Here is a 25124-nt window from a genome sequence, read left to right as displayed (position 1 = left end):
TGGGCAAGGTTTGGGTATCTTGAAAACATTTTATTTCATCACTATTCTGTGGTAGCATAAATAATAGGCAATGACAGCACATGGATCATAACGGCAGGAGCAGGGCACAAGGTCAACCAACAGAGAGGAGAAACTGTCTCACGGGCGGTGCTGGGCAGTTCAGCTGCTGCTGTAGTTAAAATATATATTATATCTCTAGTAAACCAGCAGTATTTGGTGTCGTTCCCTGTGCTACAGACCTAATCCACACACCCCCCTTGGCTGCACACGTGCTGATGCCAGCGTGTCCCCACCAGGTCCATCCCATGGGGTAGGTCTGCCCGGGGACCGTCGGGGCCAGCCAAGTGACATCCTCCTCCTCCCCATGTCCCAGCAACACAGAGGTGGCCAAGTCCCACTATGCAGATGCAGAGGGAGTAAATATCCCCCTCGGGTTAGGAAACCCAGCCCCTTTTTTTCAGTTCAAGGATGTAGGTGCTCTCGGAGGGATGCATGGACACGTGGAGCAACTCCCTTCTCCAGGCTGTAGCCTGGGGACACACAGGCTGCTCCAGCCAAAGCCTGGTTGTGCCACAGTCACCACCCCAGCAGCAGGGGAAGGGTCCCAGGTTCCCACCATGGCAGCAGCAGGTTTTGTGGATTCAGCCCTTCCCACGCCCCACGTCCAGTTCTGCACCCGCTGACACGCGGGTGTGTTTGTTGGGTTGTTTTTTGCATAGGAAAACAAAAAAAGAGAATAGCAAGGAAGCATCACGCTGTCCCTGGGATTGGCCACCACCACCTCAGCTCCTCCTGTGCTGGGAAATCCTGACGGAAGGGACACGGCTCCAGCTGCCTCTGGGGTCTGGTGGTGTTAGTGCTGGACAAGCCGAGGAGGACGCAGTTCCAGTTAGCGAGCGGGCTCTTGGCAGGTCACTTGACTTCTGGCTCAATATTCTGTGTAAGTGGATACAATAAATTTGAAGAGCAAGTATAAACAAAGAAAGTTTATTTATAAAACGTCCCTGGAAGTTAATTATTCTTCGGGCTGTTCCGTAAGTTCTTCAGCTCCAGCTGTAGCTGCCGGATCCGTATGTCCTTCTGCGAGAGCTCGTCCTTCAGCCGCCGGATCTCGTCCTGCTGTCGGAAGAACATCCGAAGGAGCTGGAAGGGAAGGAAGGAGCTGGAGGGACCACACCAGCCACTCACCAGCCCCTGGAGCCGTTTCATAATTCGGCTGCTTTGGCAACACAACTTCATCTGCCGCGCTGCCGGGTTTCCGACTGCACCCTCTGGCTCGGGGACACCCTGCACGTGCTCTCTGCAAACTCAGCTCCAGCAAAACCAGTTCTTTCCAGGAGCAAGTGCTGATGTTTCCCCAGCACCACCCTAAGTTGTTCCCGGAGGATTTTAATAAAAATGAAGAAATGCAGGAGCTCAGTGCTGCTCCTTCTGGGTGCTGTGTGGTTAACATGGAGCAGGATGCTGGGAGCTGCAGGGAAACGTGTGTCCAAGGCACCTCAGCTTGGGAGCACAAGCAGAGACCTGCCAAGGGGTGGCTTCCCAAGCACCCAGAAAATGTCCCCACCAGCAAGTGACTGTCCCCAGGCCTTGGTTTGTCCCCACATTGTCCTACCTCGTTCTCCGTCCGGGGCGGCACGTTCTCCAGCAGGTCGATGCCGTTAACCACGACGCTCTTCTTCTCCCTCACCGGTGCCTTGAAGACAATCTTGGATGTCCTCCTGTAGCCCTCCTTCAGCGACATCAGGATGGGATCTGAGTGGGGCAGAGCACAGGAAGGGGTCGGGGAGGGGGGCCGTGGTCCCATCCCACTGCCTGGTGTCACCCACCCTGGTGGCTTTACCTCTGTTCACCCCGCTCAGCCATTCATCAGGCGTGAGGGCTGGCTCGGTCCCCGGGGTCATGGGGTAAATGTCCTCTTGGTACGTTTCTGACTAAAAAACACAGGGAAAGAAAAAACAAAAACCCACAAAACAAAAACCCACAAAACAAAACCACTTCTGTGAACCTGCTCCCAGTCTGAGCTCCTAGTTTTAATTTAGCAGGATTACAAGGTGCTGCAAATGGTCACTGCTTCAGCACGGGACACCCCAGCCAGCCGGGCTGGCAACAAGCTGGTGTTTGCACCATGAAGTCAGAGGAGACACACTGTGCTTGGGGCACAGGCTCTGGGAATTGCTTCTGGGTTTGCATCCAGCCTCGATGGTGCTGGGAAGGCAAACAACAAACCCTGCTCCTGCTCCAGCTCCAAGATGTATTTTATCAGAAACAGTCCTCAAAGCCCAGGCAAGATGAGGCCCTTGCTTTCTGTCCCCAGGGACCACTATTTTGAACCACACGATTGCACCAAGGCCTGGAGCAAGGCAGAGGTGTGTTGCCTCAAAACATTCCTGTTAAGCCTTGGGTAAAAATCCCCTTGGAATCGTAACGAAGGGGAGGTCTGAGACTGCTGCAAAGAGACTCGGTGGTGGGACTGGTCAGCAAAGCTGTGGGGGCTTCTCCACCCCCTCGGGCACCACCCCCAAGGACTCACCCTCCTCGGCACGATCATGGAGATGGGCTCGATCAGCCCCTTGAGGGTGACGAGCTTGTAGAAACGAAAGACCTCACAGGCTGACACATCCAGCCCGTGCTTCGGCATCACCCCTGTGGAGGAGACACTGACCATAACCCCGGAGCTATGGGCACCCATCTGCCTCCCCAGCACACAGCACCCCAAAACATCCTTGCTCTCCATCAGGACACCCAGATCCTGGCTGAATGAATCCCTGCCATCATGCTGGGGACAGACCTGGGCCACAACAGGGGCGTTTGCAGGGACACCAGGAAAGGGATGAGCAGCTTCACTTCAGGATAAACCACAGAGTGATGTCCTCTGGTAAAGGCCTGTGCCAGCAGGAAGGGTGACAGCCCAACTGTCTCACCACAGGGACAGCACAGCCATGGGAACCCTGCCCTGTGTAGATGCTCCAGAGCCAGCACAGCCACTGCCCAACCCGTGCCGAACCCAGTTCCAAGCAGCATTTTAATTAAACTCCTTCCCCCCTCTCCCCACAGGCCCCAGGCTGGGCAGCCTGGCCATCCTCACCCAGTCCTTTCTGGGGGGCTGGGGAGCGAAACTCCATCAGGTAACTCAGGTAGGGCTTTTCCGAGCCGATCTCGTAGTATCGAATGTTGCCGTCACCCTGGAGCCAGCACAAGAGGAACAGTTCATTGCTTGGCCAACATGAGGCTGGATAACCTCTCCTGGGCAGAGACAGCCTGCAGATCACGGAACCAAAGCCCTACCTTGCCAGCCAGGTACAGCATGTGTGTGTCAGCATCGTAGAAAGGGAAGAGGAGACCTGAGAGCCCATCGATCTCCTCCTCTATCAGGGGCATGGACAGGTCTTCCTGCACAAGAGGAAAAAACACATTATTAACCAAGAAAATAAATAAATAGCCTGGAGAAGACAGGGATCTGGTGAGACCTTACAGCATCTTCCAGTGCCTGAAGGGGCTCCAGGAAAGCTGGGGAGGGGCTTGAGACAAGGGCGGGGAGGGATGGGATAAGGGGGAAGGGTTTCCAGCTGGAAGAGGGAGCTGGAGCTGAGATGTGAGGGAGAAATTCTGTGCTGTGAGGGTGGTGAGACCCTGGCCCAGGTTTCCCAGAGAAGCTGTGGCTGCCCCATCCAGTCCATGGTTCTGTGCCATTTGTGCAGAGCAGGGGTCCCAGTGGGGATGCAGTGGGGGTCCTGGCACCCACCTGGTCCCACAGCGCGATCTGCCGCGTGTTCCAGCGTGAGACCCCCGTGGTCAGCAGCCGCTTCGTGCTGCCCAGGAACACCACCCGGTTGACGCGGTGGTTCTTGCAGCTGGCCTCCTGCGAGACAGGAGCAGGCTTGTTGGTAGCCCCTGCCCCACCATGGCCCCTGGCCAAGCCCCTTCCTTGGGGGGTACCTCGACCGGCCATCCCCCCAGTGCCTCTTCTGGCTCACCCCAGTGGAAGGCAGCTCTGCATGGGCAGCCAGCACCCAGATACCATCAAGTGTCTGTCCAAAATGAATATGCCCATGGCCCTAAATACCAGATACCACCTTCACTGAGAAGCCACCATCTTCCTCCAAACTGGGGCTCTTTCTGGAGCATTCTGCACCTCCCTCTAATTTCTACAGTTTTCCACAAATTCTTAATTACTAAAAGAATCAAAGCCTCTAACTCCTGTGCTTGGGATGAGGTCAAGCCTTCCCCATCATCTCCCTCTAGTTAAAAAAAACCAGCCCATTCCCACAGCAGAGAATGACCTGCAGACCCTGACACATGCAAAACACGAGTGTCAACTGTACCTTGCAAACGTTTTTACATGTTTCCAGTGGGATTCCTCCCCAGGATCTCATTCCTGACCCCCCCATCCCATGCTGCACGAGCACCGCACCTGCAGGACCCTGCCGGAGCGTGGCTCCACCACCCGCAGCTTCTTGTCCTTGCAGGTGGTGGCCAGGAGGCTGCCATCAGTGTTGAAGGACATGCAGAGGATGACGTCTGTGTGGCAGTCAATCATTTTCACTGGCTCCCCGATGTCCAGGTTCCAGATGAGGACCTGCAGGAAAGTGGAGACATTCTTTGCTGTGAGGGTGGTGAGAATCTGGCCCAGGTTGCCCAGGGAAGCTGTGGCTGCCCCATCCCTGGCAGTGTTGAAGGGCAGGTTGGATGGGGCTTGGAGCAGCCTGGGCTGGTGGGAGGTGTCCCTGCCCATGCAGAGGGTTGGGACTGGATGGGCTTTAAGGTCCCTTCCCACCCAAACCAGTCTGGGATTCCATGATTCTAAGGTGGGATGCTGCCCTGGTGTCTCCACTCCTGGAGATCCACCCCTCCTGCAACCTCCACGTCTGCTTTGGGTGTCTTGACATCTCCTATTTGGGCTGAAGCCATCCCCCCATCACCTGCAGAGCCCCTTCCCTCCTGCCAGGGCTGCCCCACAGCTGCTGCTCATGCAAAATTAAAATGTCCTTAGGAGCAGGTGCAAGGCCTTTGCAGGAGGGAAGGCACCATCTGCTGCTGGCAGGGCAGGTCATTTTATTCCAGACGGCTGGATCCTGCCCTGGCTGCACACAGGGAGCTTCCACTTGTGTCACGAGCAGACAAAGCCTCTGCAAGGCCAGCCCTGGGCAGTGGGGCCGGGCTGGGCTCACCTTATAGTCGTAGCCGGCGCTGAAGAGGATGTTGTTGGTGGTGGGATGCCACTCGACCAGCCCGACGCGCCGGCTGTGCCCGTACAGCTCCAGGACGGCCTCCGTCATGTTCCTCTTCAGGCCACCCTCAGGGATCTCCCAGATCCTCACCTGTGGAATAAGGCAGGTATTGGGGTGGGTTTGGTTCACCTGAAGCCCACCCGGTGGGGCTCTGGGCTCCTGGATCCCTGCAGTGCCCTCAGCCTGCTCCCTCAGGCCTGTCCTGAGGCCGATCTGGTCCCCAGCGAGGACGGGGGAGCAGAGAGAGCCTATCCCATGGGATCAGCAAGCACCAGGGGGAATGGTGCCTAAAGGTGGCAGAGGTTCTGCCCCTGGACTGCAGGTGCTGAGGAGAAGAGACAGGATGAGGGGGAAGGGTTTCAAGCTGCAGGAGGGGAGGCTGAGATGGGATCTGAGGGGGAAATTCTTTGGTGTGAGGGTGGTGAGACCCTGGCCCAGGTTGCCCAGGGAAGCTGTGGCTGCCCCATCCCTGGCAGTGTTGAAGGGCAGGTTGGATGGGGCTTGGAGCAGCCTGGGCTGCTGGGAGGTGTCCCTGCCCATGTTCTTGAAGGTTCCTTCCAACCCAAACCATTCCCTGATTCCATGATCCGTGCTCAGCTGGGAAGCATGGCTGGGGCTCTGCAGCACAGCATCACAGCTGCTCCTAATGGAGCTCATCACTCTTTGCAAACAAAAGGGGGTGGCAGCCAGGGCTGGGCTGTTCAAGGCAGGTTTCCCCATCACCACAGCCCTTGTGACCTGAAAAGCAACACATCAGAAGTGGCTGCAGCATGAACACTGTCCTGCTGCTAGCATAGACATAGCTAGAGCTGACCCCAAACTCAACTGTGGGGTTTTGCTACCTTCTCCCACCCTGGGATGGAAACAATGCTTTTGGAAAATGATGATTAAAAAACCCACAACTAATTAAAAAATAGAGGAGCAGCCCTCAAAGTACCTCTATCCATCTCCTCCCATAGCACCAGGACAGCCAGATGGGATCCAGCCTGTGGAACTGGAGCCTTTCTCTCTCAACCCATCCTAAGAAGCCTCCTTGATCAATTTTTAACTGAAAACCTCTTTCCACAAAGGGATGTGTCCTGCAAACAAGCTGCCCTGCTGCAAAACTCCTCCTCTGTCTCTGAGGCCACATCAGCTCCATGCCTCCCAGAGCTCTGGCACAGGGAAAATGCAGAAACACCTACAGAGACTGGGGAACTCCCCTTTTAATCCTCCTGCTGGGTTTGTCCTGCCCTTGGAAAGCTCCTTCCCAGAAAAGCCTTCGCAGCATTTCAGCAGCTGGCAGCACTGCGGCAGGACGGGGAACCAGAGGATCAGCCCTGCTGCTAATTGTCCTGCAAGGACAAACAATCAATTTACAGTCCCCACGGGAGAACACCAGGCCAGGACAGACCTGGATGGGTATGGGTTTGTTGAACCTGGGACCAAGGAAGGAGAGCCCAAAGGTGCAAGACCTGCCCATAAGCATCACCGCAAGCAGGGGCTGGCACTGGGAGCTACAAGCCCATCCCCCTCCAACTCATCCCCACCAAGGGAAACCACCTCCCACCAGCCCTCCCCAATCCAAACAGCCTCAGGGGCAATCAACTTAATTTCCCAGGTTTGAGGATGGCATATGAAGCACCTTCCCTCCCTCCCAGCCCCTCCTGTTCCCAAGGTTACAACCTGAAGTGGGAGACAGCTCATCGTGACTCACGGCCACCACCTGCACGGTTTCCCCACCCCATCCCTTTCCCTGCCAAGCTTCCAGCTCATGTAAAACACACCAATGCAGGGAATGGAGGCAGAGGATGAGGCACTGGGTGATAACACAGCAAAACTCCAAGGATCAGGAGAGGCAGCTTTGGAACTGGTTAAAAACTGGGTCACCCCAAGCCCTGGCTTCTGCCGTGCAGGATGGGAGACAGTTTCTGATCTTCTCCCTTGTACCAAGGCTTTTTTTTTTTCCTTTATGACACAGCTTTTGGGATGGGCTTGTTTGTGCCCAGAAAACAAGAAGGAGGATTCAAAGCTACATGAAGATGACCTGATTCCTCCTCCCCTGGCCTGTGAAATGAGCCTTTTCTTGCTCATATCACTGGGTGCATCAGGCCACGAGAGCAGTCGCAGCCCTCCGAGAGCAAGAAGGATTAATAATAGTGCTGCTGTTGGGCTTGGGGAAAAGGAAATAAAAAGGACCTTGTTGTGCACAGCTGTATGGCTTATCTGCAGCAGGGGACACAGAAAGAACAGCACTTGTGACAATAAGTGACACTGGAGACAGCAGAGGAGCTGGGCACTGGCCACAGCCCCTGCACTGGTGACACAGGAGCCAGGGATTGAAACAATTTGCCTATTGCTCTGCGTCAATATCATCCCCCTCTTTCCATTCCTGAGATGGCTGAGCCACAGAATTCCAGAATCCTGACATGGTAGGGGTTGGAAGGAGCCTCTGGAGATGATCTAGTCCCACGCCCTGCTCACGCAGGGTGCCAGGAGGTGCTGGCCTGAAGCATCCCAGCTCACCGAGGTGTCTTCGGAGCACGAGGCGATGATGTTCTCAATGAAGGGGTTCCACTTGATGTCCAGCACGTTGCCCTGGTGACCACAGACTTTGGGGTAGTTTGGTTCGATCCGGCCTGTCTGCAATTTATAATAAACCAAACGGAAGAGAAAAAATAATAGTGATAAAGTTGCTATTTTTAAGGCCGGAGCCTTAATGATGCTCAACAATGGCTTAATGACTCTAATAACTTAACCATGACACAACTTGATGGGATCCTTCCACATGGATGGAAAGCTCTGCAAGACTTGAAGGGACAATCTGGTTCTGACACCCCAGCGGAGTGAGGACAGTGCACAGCACAGCCTCCTCTCAAGGCTCCCAGCACAGATGGGTTGCAAGGGCCCTCGCAGGGACCCCAGCTCCTTGCAGGGACCTTGAAGCCTCTGGCTCCCTGCCACCGCCCGGAGCTGGCGGCACGCTCGGAGCGTGCAAACTAACTAGGTCAGCACGACACAGCCACTCAATCTTTCATGGCCCTTCCAGCCCCGACCTTGTACCGTGTCGAGCTCCCGGCTCCATTTAACGGGAACAAAGGAACACGCCGAGGGGAAGACGCTGCAGTTTTCCCGTCCGCAGCTGGGGGCAGGGGTCGGGAGAGCTCAGGGCAGCCGGATCGGGCCCGGGGGCTCCCCCTGCGCCCCCCGTGCTGGGAAGGTTCATTTGCATTCATTTGCTAATTGCTGCGGTCGGCGGCAGCCCCGGCGAGCAGGGCGGGGGATGCGCCCAGGTCCCATCGGCTGGGATGGAGGGGACAGGGACACGGGCCAGGATGGACCATGTCCAGCAGGGGCTTCACTGAGTGACCCAAGAGAGAAACTCAGCACGTCTGGGGCTCTGGCCAGCAAAAACACATCCCTCCCTGAGCCTGCTTTGTTGTTTTCTATAGAATTCCAGGCTGGTTTGGGTTGGAAGGGACCTTAAAGATCATCCAGTCCCAACCCCCTGCATGGGCAGGGACACCTCCCACCAGCCCAGGCTGCTCCAAGCCCCATCCAACCTGCCCTTCAACACTGCCAGGGATGGGGCAGCCACAGCTTCCCTGGGCAGCCTGGGCCAGGGTCTCACCACCCTCACAGCAAAGAATTTCTCCCTCAGATCTCAACTCAATCTCCCCTCTTGCAGCTTGAAATCATTTCCCCCTCATCCCATCCCTCCCTGCCCTTGTCCCAAGCCCCTCCCCAGCTTTCCTGGAGCCCCTTCAGGCACTGGAAGGTGCTCTCAGGTCTCCCTGGAGCCTTCTCTTCTCCAGGCTGAACCACCCCAGCTCTCTCAGCCTGTCTCCAGAGCAGAGCTGCTCCAGCCCTGGGATGATGTCTGTGGCCTCCTCTGGGGGAATTCTTCATTATTATTAGAGTGAAGTTCTTGCTCAATAATTATTAGAGTGAATATTCTTGCTCAGGTTCCTACTGCAGCTCTAAGTCATCTCTTGGCCACGGCCCAAATACAAGATGAGAACTAGGTTGGCCTTAAAACACCCGGGACCTGGTTATCTGGGTTATTTCATCTATGGAGGCGAAGGGGAAAAAAAAACCCAATAAAGCCAGTGCCTGCTCTCCCTGCCTTCAGTAAGTGACCAAAGGGACATCCCTGCTCCAGGGTCATGGGTGCCCTTCCCCCTCTCTGCAGGCTCCTGCAAATAGTCATTAAATCCCCGGGGGGTGCCAGGGGTGGGATCACATTCCTGGGAACTGTCCAAGGCAAGGCTGGTTCCTAAATCCTCAGCCTCTTTCTAATTAGGGCCTGGCACACGAAATTCCCAGCCCATGGGGTTAATTTTCCCCTGGGCGACTGGTGCCTGCCGTGGGGTTTCAGCCTCTGTTAGGGCCAGTTGCAGGGCAGGGCAGGATGGAAGAGCCAGGATGGGGTGGCTCCCAGTGACCCTCCTGTGGATTAATGGGCTGCACAGCACAGCTTGATGGGTTATTACACGAATACACTCCCAGACATTGCTCACCCAAACAGCTCAGATTCTGGAGCTTTCCCCCTGTTTCCAAATTTGCATCACGACATCATCAACACAGGGTCTAGGGCAGAAATCCAGGCAGCAGCTGCTCAATTCCAGACCCACAGACTTTATAACTGCACCAGTTAATACCCAAATCACTTGAATTTTGAGCAAGCAGCTCAGTGATTTCCTTTGCAAAGCAGATTTGATGGGTTTTGTCAAAATTCCTGAGCCTTTCAAGAAGCCGGAGCAGAGTTTGGTGATGGGGGCTGTTTCTGCTCAAGAAATCCAGAGTTTTGATTAAAATAAGTTGAGGGCAGCCAGCATGCAGGAGCTGCCCCCCTGCCCAGGGCTCCTGAAAGAGGGAAGGAGCCAAAGAAAGGAAATAATGCACCTGAAAAGGTATTTAAATTAAAATCAGGGGTTCATGGCACAGCTCCCCATGGAGTCACCCTCCCCAGAGCTATGCATTAAGCCACAGGGAATCCTAATCACTGGATCCCTGAGCTAAGGGCAGCTCAGTGACCCAGATACTGTCCCTGCAGCTAGAGCCTGCCCAGGCTCCCCAGACTCCAGCAGCTCCCACGTTACCCATGGCATGAGCTGGAAGGAGCAAATCTTCCAGCAACTTCAGCCCCTCAAAGCCCTCCCTTGGCTGGAGCAATTAGGAGGGCTTGAAAAGCAGAACGATACTGGTGTTCTGGTTGGGGGAGAAAGGACAATGAATTTTTGTAAAGTTGGTTTCATTCAGTTATTTTGCTGCTTGGTGACCAAGAAGGAACCTTCCCGTGGGAACGGCTGGAGCAGCAGCCAGGAGAGATGGACCAGCAGTGTGCAAGGCCCAGGAGGGATGGACACATGGCTCTGGGAAAGGGAACACCATCACTGGGACCTGCAAAGCCTCTTTGTTCTCAGAAGATCCACTTCAAATCACTTAGAGAATCCCAGACTGGTTTGGGTTCAAAGGGTCCTTAAAGCCCATCCAGTCCCACCCCTGCATGGGCAGGGACACCTCCCACCAGCCCAGGCTGCTCCAAGCCCCATCCAACCTGCCCTTCAACACTGCCAGGGATGGGGCAGCCACAGCTTCCCTGGGCAGCCTGGGCCAGGGTCTCACCACCCTCACAGCAAAGAGTTTCTGTCACTCTGAATCATCAAAGTGTTTCTGTGAGTGCTGTGAGCTCACAAGCAATTTGGAGACCAGAATCCATCCCCATGGACGTCTTGGCCCTCACCAGACTCAAGTGATGGGAAGCATCATCACTTCAGGCCTTCAAAGCAGCACAGGCTTCAGGCTCACCACGGTAGGACTCCACATTTGCTCTACAACCAGCAGGAAGGTCAGATAAAGCATTTTAATCTATGTATTTAACAAAATCTGCTTTTCACCAGCCTGCCTGGAAATACAAGCCCAGAACGCTTCCAAATCATCATGTAATCCTAGACTGGTTTGTGTTGGAAGGGACATGGAAGATCATCTCGCTCCAAACCCCAACCCATGGGCAGGGACTCCTCCCACTAGCCCATCCTCATGGCTCCTACAAAGCTCTAAAAATGTGACAAACACCTTAATTTAGTTCTACCCTCCAACCAATCCTGCCTGGAAAACATTCCAGCAGCAGCAGCAGCATCGACGCCAGCTCCTGTCCTGGGGTGAGGAACCTCCCTGAGGAAGGAGCACCCACCGCCAGCCCCAGGACTGGCCAGGCCACCCTTCCCTTGCCAGCAGCTCCCTGATCCCTGATTTGCTTTTCCAGAGGGATGAGGGGGGCGCTGCCTGAGCCGCAGGGGATTTACAGGGTTTCCCGGGAAATCCTTGAGCACACACGAGTCTCCAGGGGCTGAGATGAAAAGCAAACACATTTACTGTGTCTCTTTGCAGCAGGTCTGTGCTCCCTGAGAGCCAAACCAGGCTGTCCTGACCCGGGGCAATTCCCAGCTCTATTCCCTACAAGGGAAGGTCGGGGCAGGTTAATGGATGGTTATTAGGAACCAAATCAAACGAATCCTGCAGGAGCAAGAGAGAAATTGGACAAATCCTGGGCAAGGACTCAGGCAGCCCATGGCCACAATGTGCTGCTGGGGCTTGTACATCCCCCCTCTCCATCTCTCCTGCCCTCCCAGCAGCATCCCTGCTCCTGGGATGCTCATCCAGCCTCCAGTGGCTGCAAACCTCTGGATGGGAGTATCTGCATGGCCCCACCTCGGCCAGAGTCTGGGCAAGGACACGTGTTCCCAGCAGGATCATCCCCAGGAGGGATGGGACACACAGCTGACCTGGCTGGCAGCTGCTCCAGGGAGGCTCAGTATGACAGATCCATGGAAAGACCCCAAAAATTAAGCAACGTGTGCATGAAATCAGCAATACAGGCTGCCCAGGGAAGCTGTGGCTGCCCCATCCCTGGCAGTGTTGAAGGGCAGGTTGGATGGGGCTTGGAGCAGCCTGGGCTGCTGGGAGGTGTCCCTGCCCATGCAGGGGGGTTGGGACTGGATGGTCTGTGAGGTCCCTTCCAACTCAAATAATGTCATGATTCTATGGCACATTTTTCAGGGAAACAGCAATTCCAAGCACTGGAATGTCTGAAGGTGCCCAGCAGGTTCTAGTGACCATCCCTGGTCACACAAGGTCCCTCCTCCATGCCACAATCCCTGAGGGAGCACCACAAGCTGCTGTGCCTCAGTTTCCCCCGGAGCCATGATGTTAGCACTGTCTCTGGCAAGACTCCAGTTTCAGGGGTGCTTTGGGATAAAGAAAAGCTTCTATTTTTTACTTCCCATTAAAATTACATCAATTTCTGGATGACTTCATTACCCTTGTTGTTACACAACCAAACCAAGCCATAAAGCAAGGAAAGAAAGCAGCACTTTTGTCATGCCTTTTGGGTGTTGTTTTGTTGTTTGGTGGGGTTTTTTTGCCAGGATAAACGTTTCAATATCAATTACTCCTCCTGTGTGGATAAAAATACTGATCAATTAAATCCATATTATGGGCTGTAAGTGTCCCAGCTCCTCCACCGCCTGCCCTTGGGACCCACAGAGCCCTACACCCCGCCCAGCAACCTTCCACAACCCATTTGCAACAGCTTAAAGCCCCGAAGCCTCATTGCGGAGCATTTATCTGCACCGTAAAAGCAGTAGCCGGGCTCAAGCTTGTTAATTAAGGAGACAAAAGCCCCTATAATGTCCCTGTTAAACTGGATTATGGAACACTAAAAAGAAATCCATGTTTATTGGGAACAAAAAGCCACTTTTCCCCAGCCAGGAGAGGGTTTCTCTCTGGTTTAACCGGCAGAGGGGGCAGGAAAAGCTGAATTTCGCCCGGTTTTGCCGCAAATTCTGCAGCGTCAAGGGGGCAACGATCCACGTTTCCCCTCCCGAGCTCCTGGTAGCCCAAGCACCCGCGTTTTCAAGCCTCCTTTCCTCTCGGACCCAGCACCAGCTCTCAGAGCAGCGTCAAGAATCCTACTTTTCGACTGCTTCAGGTGCTTAAAAGCAGCCGGATCCCAAGCCTGGGCTTCCCGCAGCTGCTCTCCTGGCATCTCCTTGAGAAGTGCCGGGACCTCAGCGCTCCCGCCTGGATGAGCAGTGCTCAAGTGGCAGCTTTTTTGGGACCCTCAGGTCTTTCCTACTTGTACTTTTTTTCCCCAGCCCTAGGTTACAGGAGGTGTCTCCCCCCTGCAGACTAAAACCGGAGAAGAATTCAAAGAAAACATTAAAAAAACAAACCCGAACACCCCAAAGTACAGATTTATTTCCTTTTTTTCTACCTTTAAAGGTAGAAAAGCTCCAAGGACATGGAACTGGTTCCCGGCACAAAGAAACAGAGACGATTCCCTTTTGTTTTTTTTGTTCCCTGCAGGAAAACCTCTGGGTACTTGGAAGTGCAGCAGTTCCAAGGAAAGCAGCTGTGTGAGGAGCTTCCCTGTTCTCAGCCCAGCCTTGGCAAGTAGGTGCCCTGTGGTGGGGGGATCCCTTGGGCAACGCCACGAGCAGCCAGGCAGTGCAGATGCCACCAGGACCTTGGGCCAGGACAAGCCATCCCAGAGCCAGGGCAGGTTGCCCAGGGCTCACAGCCCACTCCCCTCACTCTCCAGCTGCCACACAGCAGGCAAGGGGGTCACCCCAGGGGTTATTGTCACACATGTCACACAGTCAAGGGACAGGGACACTGCTCCTCTGCTGCATCCCTTTGCAGTTCCCTGCAGCACAACTCAGGCTTTGTCCCACCACTCTCCCTGTCCCCCCTCAGAGCTGCTGAGGAAGTCTGGGGGCTCCACAGGGATTAGCAATGGGTTTGTCACCTCCATGGGTTGCTCCTGCTCTGGGCAGGCTTGTACAGGTTCCCATGGTGGAGCCCCATCCCACCCCTGCCCCATGCAAGGGGCAGCTCTAGCAGCTCACAGCTGGGACATGAACAACAGCTTTGGGCTTCAGCTTCCTCCACAGAAACAGAGACTCCCCTTTCCTGCTCTGCTTCCTTCAGGCAGATAACATTGTCTGGCCAGGAAAAACAAGGAGAAACAAAAAACCTTCCGTGGCAGCACAAGCCATGCCAGCCCCCCTTCTCCTCCAGCATCAGACCACCCAGCTGCTCTACCCTCCCTCACCCCCAGCCCCGTGTGAGTTTGCAATCAGGCCCAGCTGAGATCAATCCACATCCCACTAAAGCTTGGTTTTCCTCGGCTGTTTTGGCCAGCCTAAGGCCAGAAAAGCCTCTGGAAGGACCCAGGCTGGTTGGTGTAGGTGAGCTGCAGCATCAAGGTACCAGGGTGTTTTGGTTTGGCTTTTGTTTTTTAAATTTCTTAACTGGAAAACAAAACTAATGTACCCTGGAGTGTTTGAGAGCCCAGCAGTGATGAAGGCTCCTCTGTGGGTGACTCTGTGCTGGTGAGGATGGGGGTGGAAATGCTGGATTTAATGTTGGTGCTAAGGGATGTGCAGTGCTGGGGGAAAAGCTGCTGCTTGGGCTGTAAGGATCCAACTTCAGGCTCTCTCTCTGCTAATAGAATAACGTACTCTCAGCATTTCTAATGTTTCTGGGATTTTTACACAGATTTTTTTAAAAAATGGAGCCCAAACCCTGGCTTTCCTGTAATTTCATGGGTCCTTCTCACTCAGCCCCTCTCCATCCAGGCATCCCATGGTGGGGTGCACATAGGATGGCTGAGGGTTGCTGGGAGCACATCCAGAGCAGATGTGAGGTCCCTGCTGGATCACAAACAGGGCTGGAATTGCCCTGAGCTGCAAAATTGCACTGCCTGAGCAAGACTGGATTTTGCTGGTGGTGCTGGGGCTTCATCCATTACTGGTGACTCAAGAGACATGGACATTTTGGGGACGGTCTCCTCTCTGCTTCAGCCTGGAATCCTGAAATCCTTCTGTGGTTTGAGGAGCAAATCATCTTCTCAAGCCTCAGCTCCAGTTCTCCTTCACCCACTCACTGGGGATATTTATAGCAGAAAAACCTCCGTGGTACTGGGGAGAGGATGGTTCCCAGTGGCTGAGGATCCAGAATTTGGGATCCTGCCCTGGTTGCCCATCATAAAAAAGGAACCAGCATTTCTGAGATGCTGGGAGAGGAACATCTGGCCCAGCACTTGCAAATGTGTCACTCAGAGCAGAGGAGGCTCCTGCTGGGCAGCTCTGAGCAGAGCAGAGGGCAGAAAGGTGGGGGAAAAGTAAAAAAAAAATAAAAGATGGCAGCAGATCAAATCCTGAGTAGATCTGCAGTATCTGGGTTACCTTAATTATGTTGGGCTAAATATGGATGCCAATTAATTAGAGGGCGGCTGATTTCCAAAGAAAATTAGTTTATTCTTAATGAGCTAATCAGTCCCTATTTGAAAGGAACAAAAATAATGAAGGGATGAGGTTGTCCAAAGGCGTGTGCAGCCCCTTGTCAGGGAGAGCTGGGACTGATTGGGTGCAATGTTGCCAGGATTTCCAGCCGGGCCCGACGATCCCTTGGGAACAGGTTGCAAACGGCCCCGTGCTCCCTGCGCTCCTACCCTGCTGGCACCTGGACGTGGTTGCCAGGAAAAAAAATAGGATGATTTGCTGGAAATACCGGTTATTAGCACCAGATTTAGGACCACGAGCAAGTGGGGTGTGGGTGGGCATCCTCCCAGCTCAGGGCCATGGGGAGGGGAGCAGAAACAGGGACTGGAGGGCTCTGACGGCTCCCACAAAGCTCCTGGTTTTTGGAATATTAATAAGAGTCAAGCTGTGTGCTGCAATTAAGACACTGATTATAATTTCTTCCATCTGTAGCTGATTTTACTCCAGGAGTTAAAGAGGAATTCAGGAGAGATGTGAGTGTTGCAGGGTGAAGTGTCTAGGAGCAGTGTTGGGGCTCAGAGGGCAGCTCCTCCTTCCCACCCCACTGGATCCCAAATGCTGCTCTGGTTTCAGGAGCAAAGCCAAGGTGATGTTTGTGTCATGTTCAAGGTCACTGCTAATGGGTTTTTTCTCCAGGAGACACAACTCTGTGTCTGCCCTGGGGACCAGCACTTGGCCAGGCACCACGTCCCACCCTGAGCGTGGTCCCACAGGATGGCTCCTGAACTTCTGGGAACTGAAGATTGTATGAGGAAGAGACAGAGTCGTAGGATCATTGAATTGTTTGGGTTTGAAAAGACCTTGAAGATCCCTTGAAGATCATCCAGTCCAACCATTGACCCAGCCCTGCCAAGGCCACCACTAACCCATGTCCCTCAGCACCACATCTACAGGGCTTTGAAACCCCTCCAGGGATGGGGACTCCAGCAGTGCCCTGGGCAAAAGGGGTTTTCCAAAGATAAAGGTGGGTACACAACCGTGTTCTCCCTCTCAGGCTGTCTAGGGTGTGAAATTTAGAATGACAGACTGAGACTGGTTTGGGTTGGAAGGGACCTTAAAGACCATTCAGTCCCACCCCTGCATAAGCAGGGACACCTCCCACCATTCCAGGCTGCTCCAAGCCCCATCCAACCTGCCCTTCAACACTGCCAGGGATGGGGCAGCCACAGCTTCCCTGGGCAACCTGGGCCAGGGTCTCACCTCCCTCACAGCCCAGAATTCCTTCCCGACATCTAACCTCAATCTCTCCTCTTCCAGTTTAAAGCCATTCCCCCCTTGTCCTGTCCCTCCATGCCTTTATGAAAAGGAGCACCCATCCGTGCTTCGGGACCCGCTCTGGACGGGCACCATCTCCCCCAGGACCTCACCTGCTCCAGGGGGATGACGAGGAAGGAGCCGCCGCCGGCGCTCTCGGTGACGATGGCCAGGAACCGGGCGTTGACGGCGCAGAAGTGGTTGTCGTGGACGTTCTTGGTGATGGGGATGCCATCGAAGCAGTGCTCCCGGCTGGCCACCTTCCCGTAGACGTTCCGGAACTTGGAGCTGCGGTACTGCGGGCGCCATGACATCTGCCGGCCAGAGAGACAGCCTTGAGACTCCCCAAAGTACCTCCCTTCCCAACCCCCCGGTTGCTTTCCAGCCTCCAGCCCGTGCTTTGGCCTGCCAATATAATGCACTTGAGGGGGAAAAAAAAAAAACCTGCAAAAAAACAGGGTTTGGGGGCTTCTTTTACAAAATATCAAGGCGAGGGGCAGCTCGGGAGAGGCGCCGAGAGGCTGGCGCCTGTTGCAAAATTTATGCTGATCTCCCCTTCAGCACGAAGCAGCACACGCAGGGCGACCACTTCGTGCCCGTGTGACAAAGGAATTAAGGCTTTTAATGCAATGACTTGGAAGTGGGTTGGTCTGGGCCACGTGAAGGCATCGGGGCAGAAGGAGAGCGCTGAGGCGGGGGGGCTGCGGGCTGTGCTCCTCTGCTTTGTCCCCTCTGGGGGTAACCCACAGCCTGATGGAATCACACCCTGGCTGGGGTTGGAAGAGACCTTCCAGACCATCCAATCCACCCCCCTGCCATGGGCAGGGAAACCTTCCACTAGAGCAGGCTGCTCTAAGCTCCATCCAGCCTGGCCTTCAACACTTCCCAGGGACAGGAATTCCCACACCAAGTCCAAGTGCTGCAGCTGCATGTGCAGAACTGAGGGCACTGGCAAGAGCAAGAGAGAGAGTCATAGAATCATGGAATTTTTTGGGCTGGAAGAGACCTTGAAGATCACCCAACTGTTTCCCCAGCTCTGCCAAGGTCACTGCTGACCCGTGTCCCTCAGCACCACATCTCCAGGGCTTGGAAACCCCTCCATTGTGGGGACTCCACCCCTGCCCTGGGCAGCCTGGGCCAGGGCCTGGCAACCCTTTCCAGGAAGAAATCATTCCCAATATCCAATCTATCCTCACAGCATCTGACACCTGGCCTGCAGGAAACCTGCCCACAGCCAGAGTCCTGTGCAAAGGTCCTGCTGTGCTGCTCTGACCCCACATCCCACCCAAAATCCCAATTGTTTCCCATCCCACCAGCATCCACTGGGAGCATCCTGGCTGCAGGGAGCTGCCAGCAGTCCCCAGGCTGGAAGGTGAAAGGCCCCCAGCACTTCTGCATCCCTCTTTCCCTCCCCCCCAGCTTTCCCTATTTTATTCTTCCACCTAAAATCTGGGCACATCTCTGGGCAGCCCCTGCCATGCCAGGAGGAAGGATTAAGATCAAGGGCCTGTTTTGCTGGAGAAATCCCAGGTTTCTTTCCGTTAACCTCAGTCAGTATTTCCTGTCAACAGCCTCTGGGAATACAGGCAGGCAGGAAAAATCCCTGGTGAGGCACTCGGGGCTGTCATTGTGCAGCAGGAGGCTCCTGGATGAGATTTTTCCTGAAGATTTCAGGCTCTGGCAGCTGGGGGAGGTTTTCCCAGAGTGAAAATAGCTCCTGTTCAAATGTGAGAGCTGGGGGGCTCAGGGGGGTGTTTCCAGCATCAGCCTTTGGCTGGAGAGGGAGCAGGGAAAAGCAGCTGATGGGACCATTTTACACTGGTGGGGGATTTGGGGTTGAAAACTCAAAAGCTCAGCAACCTTTGCCCCTTCCCCTGGCTGGTTGGGCTGCTCCTCTTGTCACCAGAGCAGGGAGCTCCAGGAGTGGGTGGGCAGGAAAAGTCCAATGTCAAAGCAGCTTCAGGTCTGGTGCTCTGGCAGAGCTTGTGCTCTCCAGCTGGAAAGAATCCTGGGAAAAGCAGCGTCGTGCTCCACGGGGCTGTTTACACCTCCAGGTTTGGCACGTGGAGGTGCTGCTGGCTCTGCTGGGATCTGCCCACCCCTGGGCTGCCCCTTCCCTGCAGGAGGAGTTCCCTACAAATAACATCCCAGAAATACTCTCTGGGTAAGGAGAAAAATCACCTGTTTCCCACCAAGTCATGCTGTTCATGAGGGATGTTTCAGTTCTGGATTGATGAAAACTTGGGAGTTTCCAAACAGATGCCAGCTTTATTTTTTTTTTTAATTAAATTGTATTATTTATTCCTCTGTTTCTTTTTCAACTTAAACCTTCTCTTTGAAGCCAGTGTCATCTCATGGGGCTTCCAAGCATCCAGGGGATAGAGGAAGGAAGCAGGAGCCCTTTGGTTTCTGCTGGTAGCCCATGGTGGCACTGAGCCCATGGGGACACCATGGATCCAATCGAGATGGATTTCCCTGGCACCTGGCTGCTCCTGAAGGATGGACACAAGAGCACAAGGCCACCAAGGGACCTTAAGGATGTCTGGAAGAAGAAAGTCAATGAAAAACAGGCAAAGGGTGATGCACCAGCCTTAGGCTGCAAGCAGGGCTGCCTGTGGGGAGTCTTCCCAGGAAAACATGTTTTCCCATGGAACATCATTTTATGATGGGAAATTGCTGAAAATAAGTTGAACTTTTCAGCCAGGAGGATGAGAATCTCCCCTCCTGCTGCCCGTGCACTCCCAAGGTGCAGTTTCAAACAGGAAATAACTCAGTTATTTACTTGTTTTCCCTCCACATGTGCCTTTGCAGAGCCCCTGGCTCCCCGGGGCTTCCGGGCTCGGAGGGACTCGCTGGAGTCCAGCCCTGGACAAACATCCTATTTCCTGGCCCAGCCAGGAGCTGAGTCTCCTTTGAAGATAAGGAAGGGACAGAGGAATCTTGCATTTGCTGGTTTTCACCTTGCATTTCCACCCTTGCTCGGTCGCCCTTTCAGCAACCATGGAAAGCAGCAGCAGCATCTCAGACTCCTGGGCTGTTTTCTCCCATATTTGTATTATTATTTGTTTTGCCTTTCTCTCCTCGTCTGCAAATTCTTTAACTTAAATTTTGCAACGCTGTGTCCTTTTGGAACCTCTTGTTTTCATTGGACATGATCTCCCCCCCATGAACACCCTCCCCTCTGCTCTACAACAGGAAAATGAGAAAAAGAAGAAATTGGGGGTGAATTCAAGGGTGCTTGTGACACCCCCCAGCCAAGGGCTGTGCCATGCTGGCTGCCCTCTGGGAAGACAGAGGATGCAGGAAGATAAAAAATCTCTGCTGGTTTTAGCTCCTGGTGCACACATGAAGTCACAGAGGCCCCTGGAGCCCCAGTCAGTCCCGGCTCCCATCAAATTCCCAGCACCCTGTGCTGTGCCACCTCCAGCAGTGCTGGCAGCTCTTATCCACAGCAGCTGCATTCCTACAACATGTAATTTTTATGAAACTTGCTTTTTGAGCAACTCTCTCCATTCTGCTGATGCTAACGGGCATTTTTACTTTTCCATCCCCTCCCTGCCAACAGCTCAGAGGCATTAAAAAGACTATTATTGATTTATCATTGCCATCCATCTCTAGATCCAGACTAACGTGCCACCATTTCCAAGGTTCATTCTAATCCTGCATTACTCTTGGATGCTGTTTCTTCCTTTCAACACAAAACCCCTCCCTTGTTTTAGGCTGAGCAGAACTCACATGAAATAGGAGAGTCTTAAAAAGGACTTTGAAAAGAGACAATAAAATAGATCACATTCCCAATGACAACACTCAGCATCAACATCAAGCTCAGGGAACAGACACCAGCAGAGAGATCTTCTGCTCTGCTGTTTTAAGGCTGATTGCAAAGTTTTACTTATTTAAGTGCTTGAGGGGAAGAGCATGACCTAAAATCTCAAGCTTGGATGGGATGATGGGAAGGGTTTCAAGCTGGAAGAGGGGAGATTGAGATGAGATCTGAGGGAGAAATTCTGTGCTGTGAGGGTGGTGAGACCCTGGCCCAGGCTGCCCAGGGAAGCTGTGGCTGCCCCATCCCTGGCAGTGTTGAAGGGCAGGTTGGATGGGGCTTGGAGCAACCTGGGCTGGTGGGAGGTGTCCCTGCCCATGGCAGGGGGTTGGAACTGGATGGTCTTGAAGGTCCCTTCCCACCCAAACCAGTCTCAGTCTATGATTTTTTTGCCCTGTCTCTCCCAGGAGCTGCACTATCACATCATGTGTCACGGGCTGCACCAGAGCAGGGACTGGAGACGCTGGCCCAAGTGACACAGGGACAAGGAGCTGCTGTGGGTCAGAGCTGCCCATCCTGGGCAGCCATTGAGCTCCTGCTTCTCACAGAGTGAGGAAATAACCTTTGAAATGGGTTTTTCAGGCCCGGAGCAGCCTGGAAAGCAATTGCATTTAAAACCAACAACCAAAAAATATCCAAAAAGACCCAACAACAAAAAACTCCCCCACAACTTTTTATTTCACAGGTTTTTCTCTGGGTCCTGGGCTGGTACCTGCCCCACAGCCCCCAGCAGTGGATGCTGTGGAGCTGGGGGATCTGGCCTGCACCCACAGCACCCACATCCCTTGGGAATGGCACTGGAAAAGAGGGGGGAAATACCCAAAAAAAAGCCAAACAACAACAACAAAAAAACACAACAGCAAAAGAACCAAGAAGCAAAACGCTCAGCTCCTCTTTGGAGGCTTTTCTGCCATGCTGGCAGCTCGGGGCTGTGCCTCCCAGCAGCAGCAGGACCCAGCTCTTGTCTCAGTGTGTTTATTTTTAAATGCATCTTTTCAAGCATCGGGAGTCTTGGCAACAGGCGCCGGAGGCAGCGCCTGCGCAGAGCCCGACGTGCCCCCCACCTTCCCGGGGACTGTAAGCCCTTCCCAAAAGCTGTGTTTCCTACATTTAGCCCCTTTTAATCTGCCTCAAACACGAAAGCTTTCATCAGGGAAATGAATTTTCGTCAGGGAAATGAATTTTTTCTTTCACCTGCACAAAGAGGCAATTTGGGGGGGGTTGGCAACAACCCCCCCCCCCCCACACACACACACACCAGCCCCAGCACAGCAGGAGACTCTTTGGGGTGTCTTGGGGGGTCTTTGGGTTACCACCATGGCCCGTGGCAGCTCCCATGGCCTGAGAGAGGTTTTCAGTGAGATCCTAGTGCTCTTGCATTGTGACTGTCCTGCCTTGTTGCTCTGCCCAGGGTTAATGCCAGGGTTCTGCTCGGCTGGCAAGAACAAAACAGTTGCACCAAGAAGTGCACAGGGAAAAAGAAATGCAGCACTCCTTATTTGCCTGGAAAAAAAATGGGGCTTTCAGGTGGGGTTCTGTGGCCCTCCAGGACAGGGTGCCTGTCCAAAAATCACGTTATTCCCTTTTTTTCTTGCCTCCTCCTGGTGCCTGCAGAGGTTCTGGTCCCCGTTCCCTACCTGGGGCTCTCTGGTCAAAGTCAAGGCACAGTTTTGTATGAAAAAAAAACAAAGACAACTGAAACCCACCCCCCATCACCCATGTCCCCCCCTCACATGATGTTCCTTCCCCTCTCTCCTTTCCAGAGCCAACACATTGCCTGCACATCCCTGGGAGCCACTGGGCAGAAGTTATTTTCCACCAGAAAGGTCAGTGGTGCTGGGCTTTGACATTCCCCAGCACCAACCAGCCGTTAAGGACACGGAGCATCCCCGGCCAAAACCAGGAGCTGCTTTTGGGCAGGTCTGACCCGAGGAGATGGTCTCAGCCCAGGGCTGCCTGGTCTCCCCTTCCCCTCGCCCAGGGACGCTCCTCACAGCTCCCATGTGCAAAGAACAGGGAAGAAAACATCAAAATAGCTCAGCAAGGCTTATTTTGGAGGAAAAAGCCACTAGCCAACCCAGTGCCATGCCACGATCCCAAGCACACTGCCGTGTCCCTTCCAGGACAGAGCCATTGTCCCCAAAGTCCCTGTGGGGTGAGCACAACCCTGCTCTGGTCCTGATGCTCATCCAGGCTTGGAGAACATCAGCACTGGGGGATGTAGGAGCCTTGTGGGAGGGGGGGATAAACCCCTTCCCAAAGTCCCCGTGGGGTGAGCATGACCTTGCTCTGGTCCTGATACTTCTTCACACCTGGTGAGCACCATCACTGGGAGATGTAGGAGCCTAGTGGTCCAGGGGGGGGTTAAACCCCTTCCCAAAGCCACTTTTTTTTTCCCGTGGAGGGGAAAAAGCAGAATCAGGAGGTGGCAGAGCCACAGGTGGGCCAGGGCAGGCCCATGTCACCCTGAGACATGCCCTAGGCTCCTCTGGACATGGAGGCTGGGATCTGCTCAGCAGGCAGGGGTCTGCTCAGCGCATGCCTGGTGTGTCAGCAAAGCAGGTATGTATGGAGGCTTTATGCTGCTGGAATCCACTCCCGAAAGAAAAGCTTGAAATGAAACAGCTATATTTTGATAAGGTACCCAGCACTGCCAAAAATTAGTCATCAAATGCCTATTGTCCCATGCACATGAGATTAGAGCCAAACAAACGCTGATTCCAATCTCTCCAGCACTCTAATGCTCGGATGCTTCTCAATTCAACCTTGAACGCGGCTTTTGTTCACGTCAATGGCTCTGATGCTAACGAGGCTGGGTGAGATTTAACATTTAGGCACATCCCGTCCTTCCCTGGAGCACCAGTCCCTGCAGAGAGAGCAGCACAGGTGGGCAGCCGGGTGGTACCATCCAGCCGCCAGCGGGCTGAGGGTCGGGGCTCAGCATCGCTGCAGGATTGATGCTCCGGGCGCATGTGCAGCCTGAGCTTTGACTTAAAAATCAAGTCGGGCCAAGAAACACTGATGAATTATAAATTTTTTTGCGTGTAAATTGAGCGGTTTCTGTTTATGCCAGGGCTTCAGAGCCTCGCTGGCCAGTTGGGCTCTCGGGTTGCTTGGCTTCGGCTGCTGTTTCTCGGCGTTTCTCCTTCCCAGCCTTATTAAAATGCCCCGCGCGGGACACTCACCAGGCTGCTGTGCTTGCTCCCCAGCACGCTAGACTTGTGGAGGTCCCTCATTTGGCTGGACAAGAGCTCTGTGCAGAGAGGGAAAGCAAAAACATTCAATTCACCATCCCCCCTCGCCGCTTCCCCGCAGGCTGAGGGAAAACGCACAGCCCCCTCCAGCTCCTCCGCAGCCTCCTCCCGGCTTGTTCCTGCCTACCAGGGCCCCCGTGTCCTCCAGCCCCATTTCAGGTAGTTCCACATCACCACCTACTTTCTTCTAGAGAACCAAATCATTCCAGCCAGGTGATGGCAGAGCCCTCAGCAGCCAGGCAGTCACAGACACGGCCCATCACCCGGCTCCCAGTCACCACATCCAGAAACCCTGGGACCAGCAGCCCCTTCCTAAGGGAACACCGGCCGGGAGACACTTTTTGGCTGGATATTTTCAGTCCAACCAGCCTGTGGAAGCACCAGAGATGGGGAGGATGATGCCTCAGCCCTGGGAAAAGCCATTTTGCAGGCTGGCACCGAGGACACACTTAAAATGGTGCCATTTCCAAGGCTCCCGTGTTAGAATTAGCTGATTATTTATCAGGAAAAAAATTAAAAAGGCAGTTTGCACGAAATCCAGCACAGGCTGATGGACACGGGGGTGGGAGGGGTCTGTGTGAGCTCTGGTCAGGATTATATATTGACGGCTAAAAAGCAGATTATGGGTATTTAGGAGACAGGGGAAACTGCACGTCCCGTCACAGGCTAACGAGGTCAGTAATGAAGAATCAAACTCCCCACTGAAGCCTCCACGCAGCTAGTAGGGTTTGGATGGTTCTGACTCCAAGGTAAGATCAGCAATTCCACAGGGACCTCATCCATCTCCTGCTGCCCCGGGAGCTGTGGCTCCTCCTCCAAGGGCTGGGGAGAAGAAGGACAGCTCTGCTCCTCCCTCCCCGACCCCTGCAAGCCCCTCCACAGCTGCCCACAAGCACAAATCCCACCTGGAAATACTCCACTGTGCCAGGGACACAATCCTAAATTCCACTGACATCCTGAAGCTGCTTTTTCTTTCAGATCAAATTTTTTTTTTCCATGAATGGTCCGACCCATCAGTAAATAAATAAATAAAAATGGTTAAACATATCCCAACTTAGTCAGAAATAGTAAAAAATACAGAAAAGAGTTTTCTCCTCGGGAAGAAGCTTATTCTCCTGGTCCTGAGGTGGCTTTGATCCCTGTGGAAAGCTGATAAGCCCTGGGGTGCTGTACCAGCCTGACCTCAGCAGCCTCAGAGCCACCCACCGTGGTGGGCACCAAGGGCAGGGTGAGG

The 25124-nt window shown here is 54.0% G+C and overlaps 1 protein-coding gene across 1 annotated transcript in view; it reads right to left on the bottom strand.

Annotated features, from left to right (window-relative positions):
• Positions 1 to 15: 15 nt before the first annotated feature.
• Positions 16 to 25124, bottom strand: part of CORO2B (coronin 2B) — a 34698-nt gene continuing 9589 nt past the window's right edge. The window contains exons 2-13 of the mRNA XM_051628953.1: positions 23822 to 23889; positions 16927 to 17127; positions 7737 to 7853; positions 5172 to 5321; positions 4415 to 4579; positions 3746 to 3862; positions 3289 to 3393; positions 3089 to 3185; positions 2534 to 2646; positions 1844 to 1934; positions 1616 to 1755; positions 16 to 1143 (exon numbers count right to left, since the gene is read on the bottom strand). Of these exons, the coding sequence (XP_051484913.1) occupies positions 1012 to 1143; positions 1616 to 1755; positions 1844 to 1934; positions 2534 to 2646; positions 3089 to 3185; positions 3289 to 3393; positions 3746 to 3862; positions 4415 to 4579; positions 5172 to 5321; positions 7737 to 7853; positions 16927 to 17127; positions 23822 to 23872 (1479 nt within the window). The 5' untranslated portion in view covers positions 23873 to 23889 and the 3' untranslated portion in view covers positions 16 to 1011. The remainder of the gene's footprint in view (positions 1144 to 1615; positions 1756 to 1843; positions 1935 to 2533; positions 2647 to 3088; positions 3186 to 3288; positions 3394 to 3745; positions 3863 to 4414; positions 4580 to 5171; positions 5322 to 7736; positions 7854 to 16926; positions 17128 to 23821; positions 23890 to 25124) is intronic.

Source organism: Apus apus, chromosome 10 (assembly GCF_020740795.1).
Source record: "Apus apus isolate bApuApu2 chromosome 10, bApuApu2.pri.cur, whole genome shotgun sequence".
NCBI classification, from domain to species: Eukaryota; Metazoa; Chordata; class Aves; order Apodiformes; family Apodidae; genus Apus; species Apus apus.
Note: the sequence above shows the minus strand (reverse complement) of the source record. Positions and strands in the feature narration are given on the sequence as shown.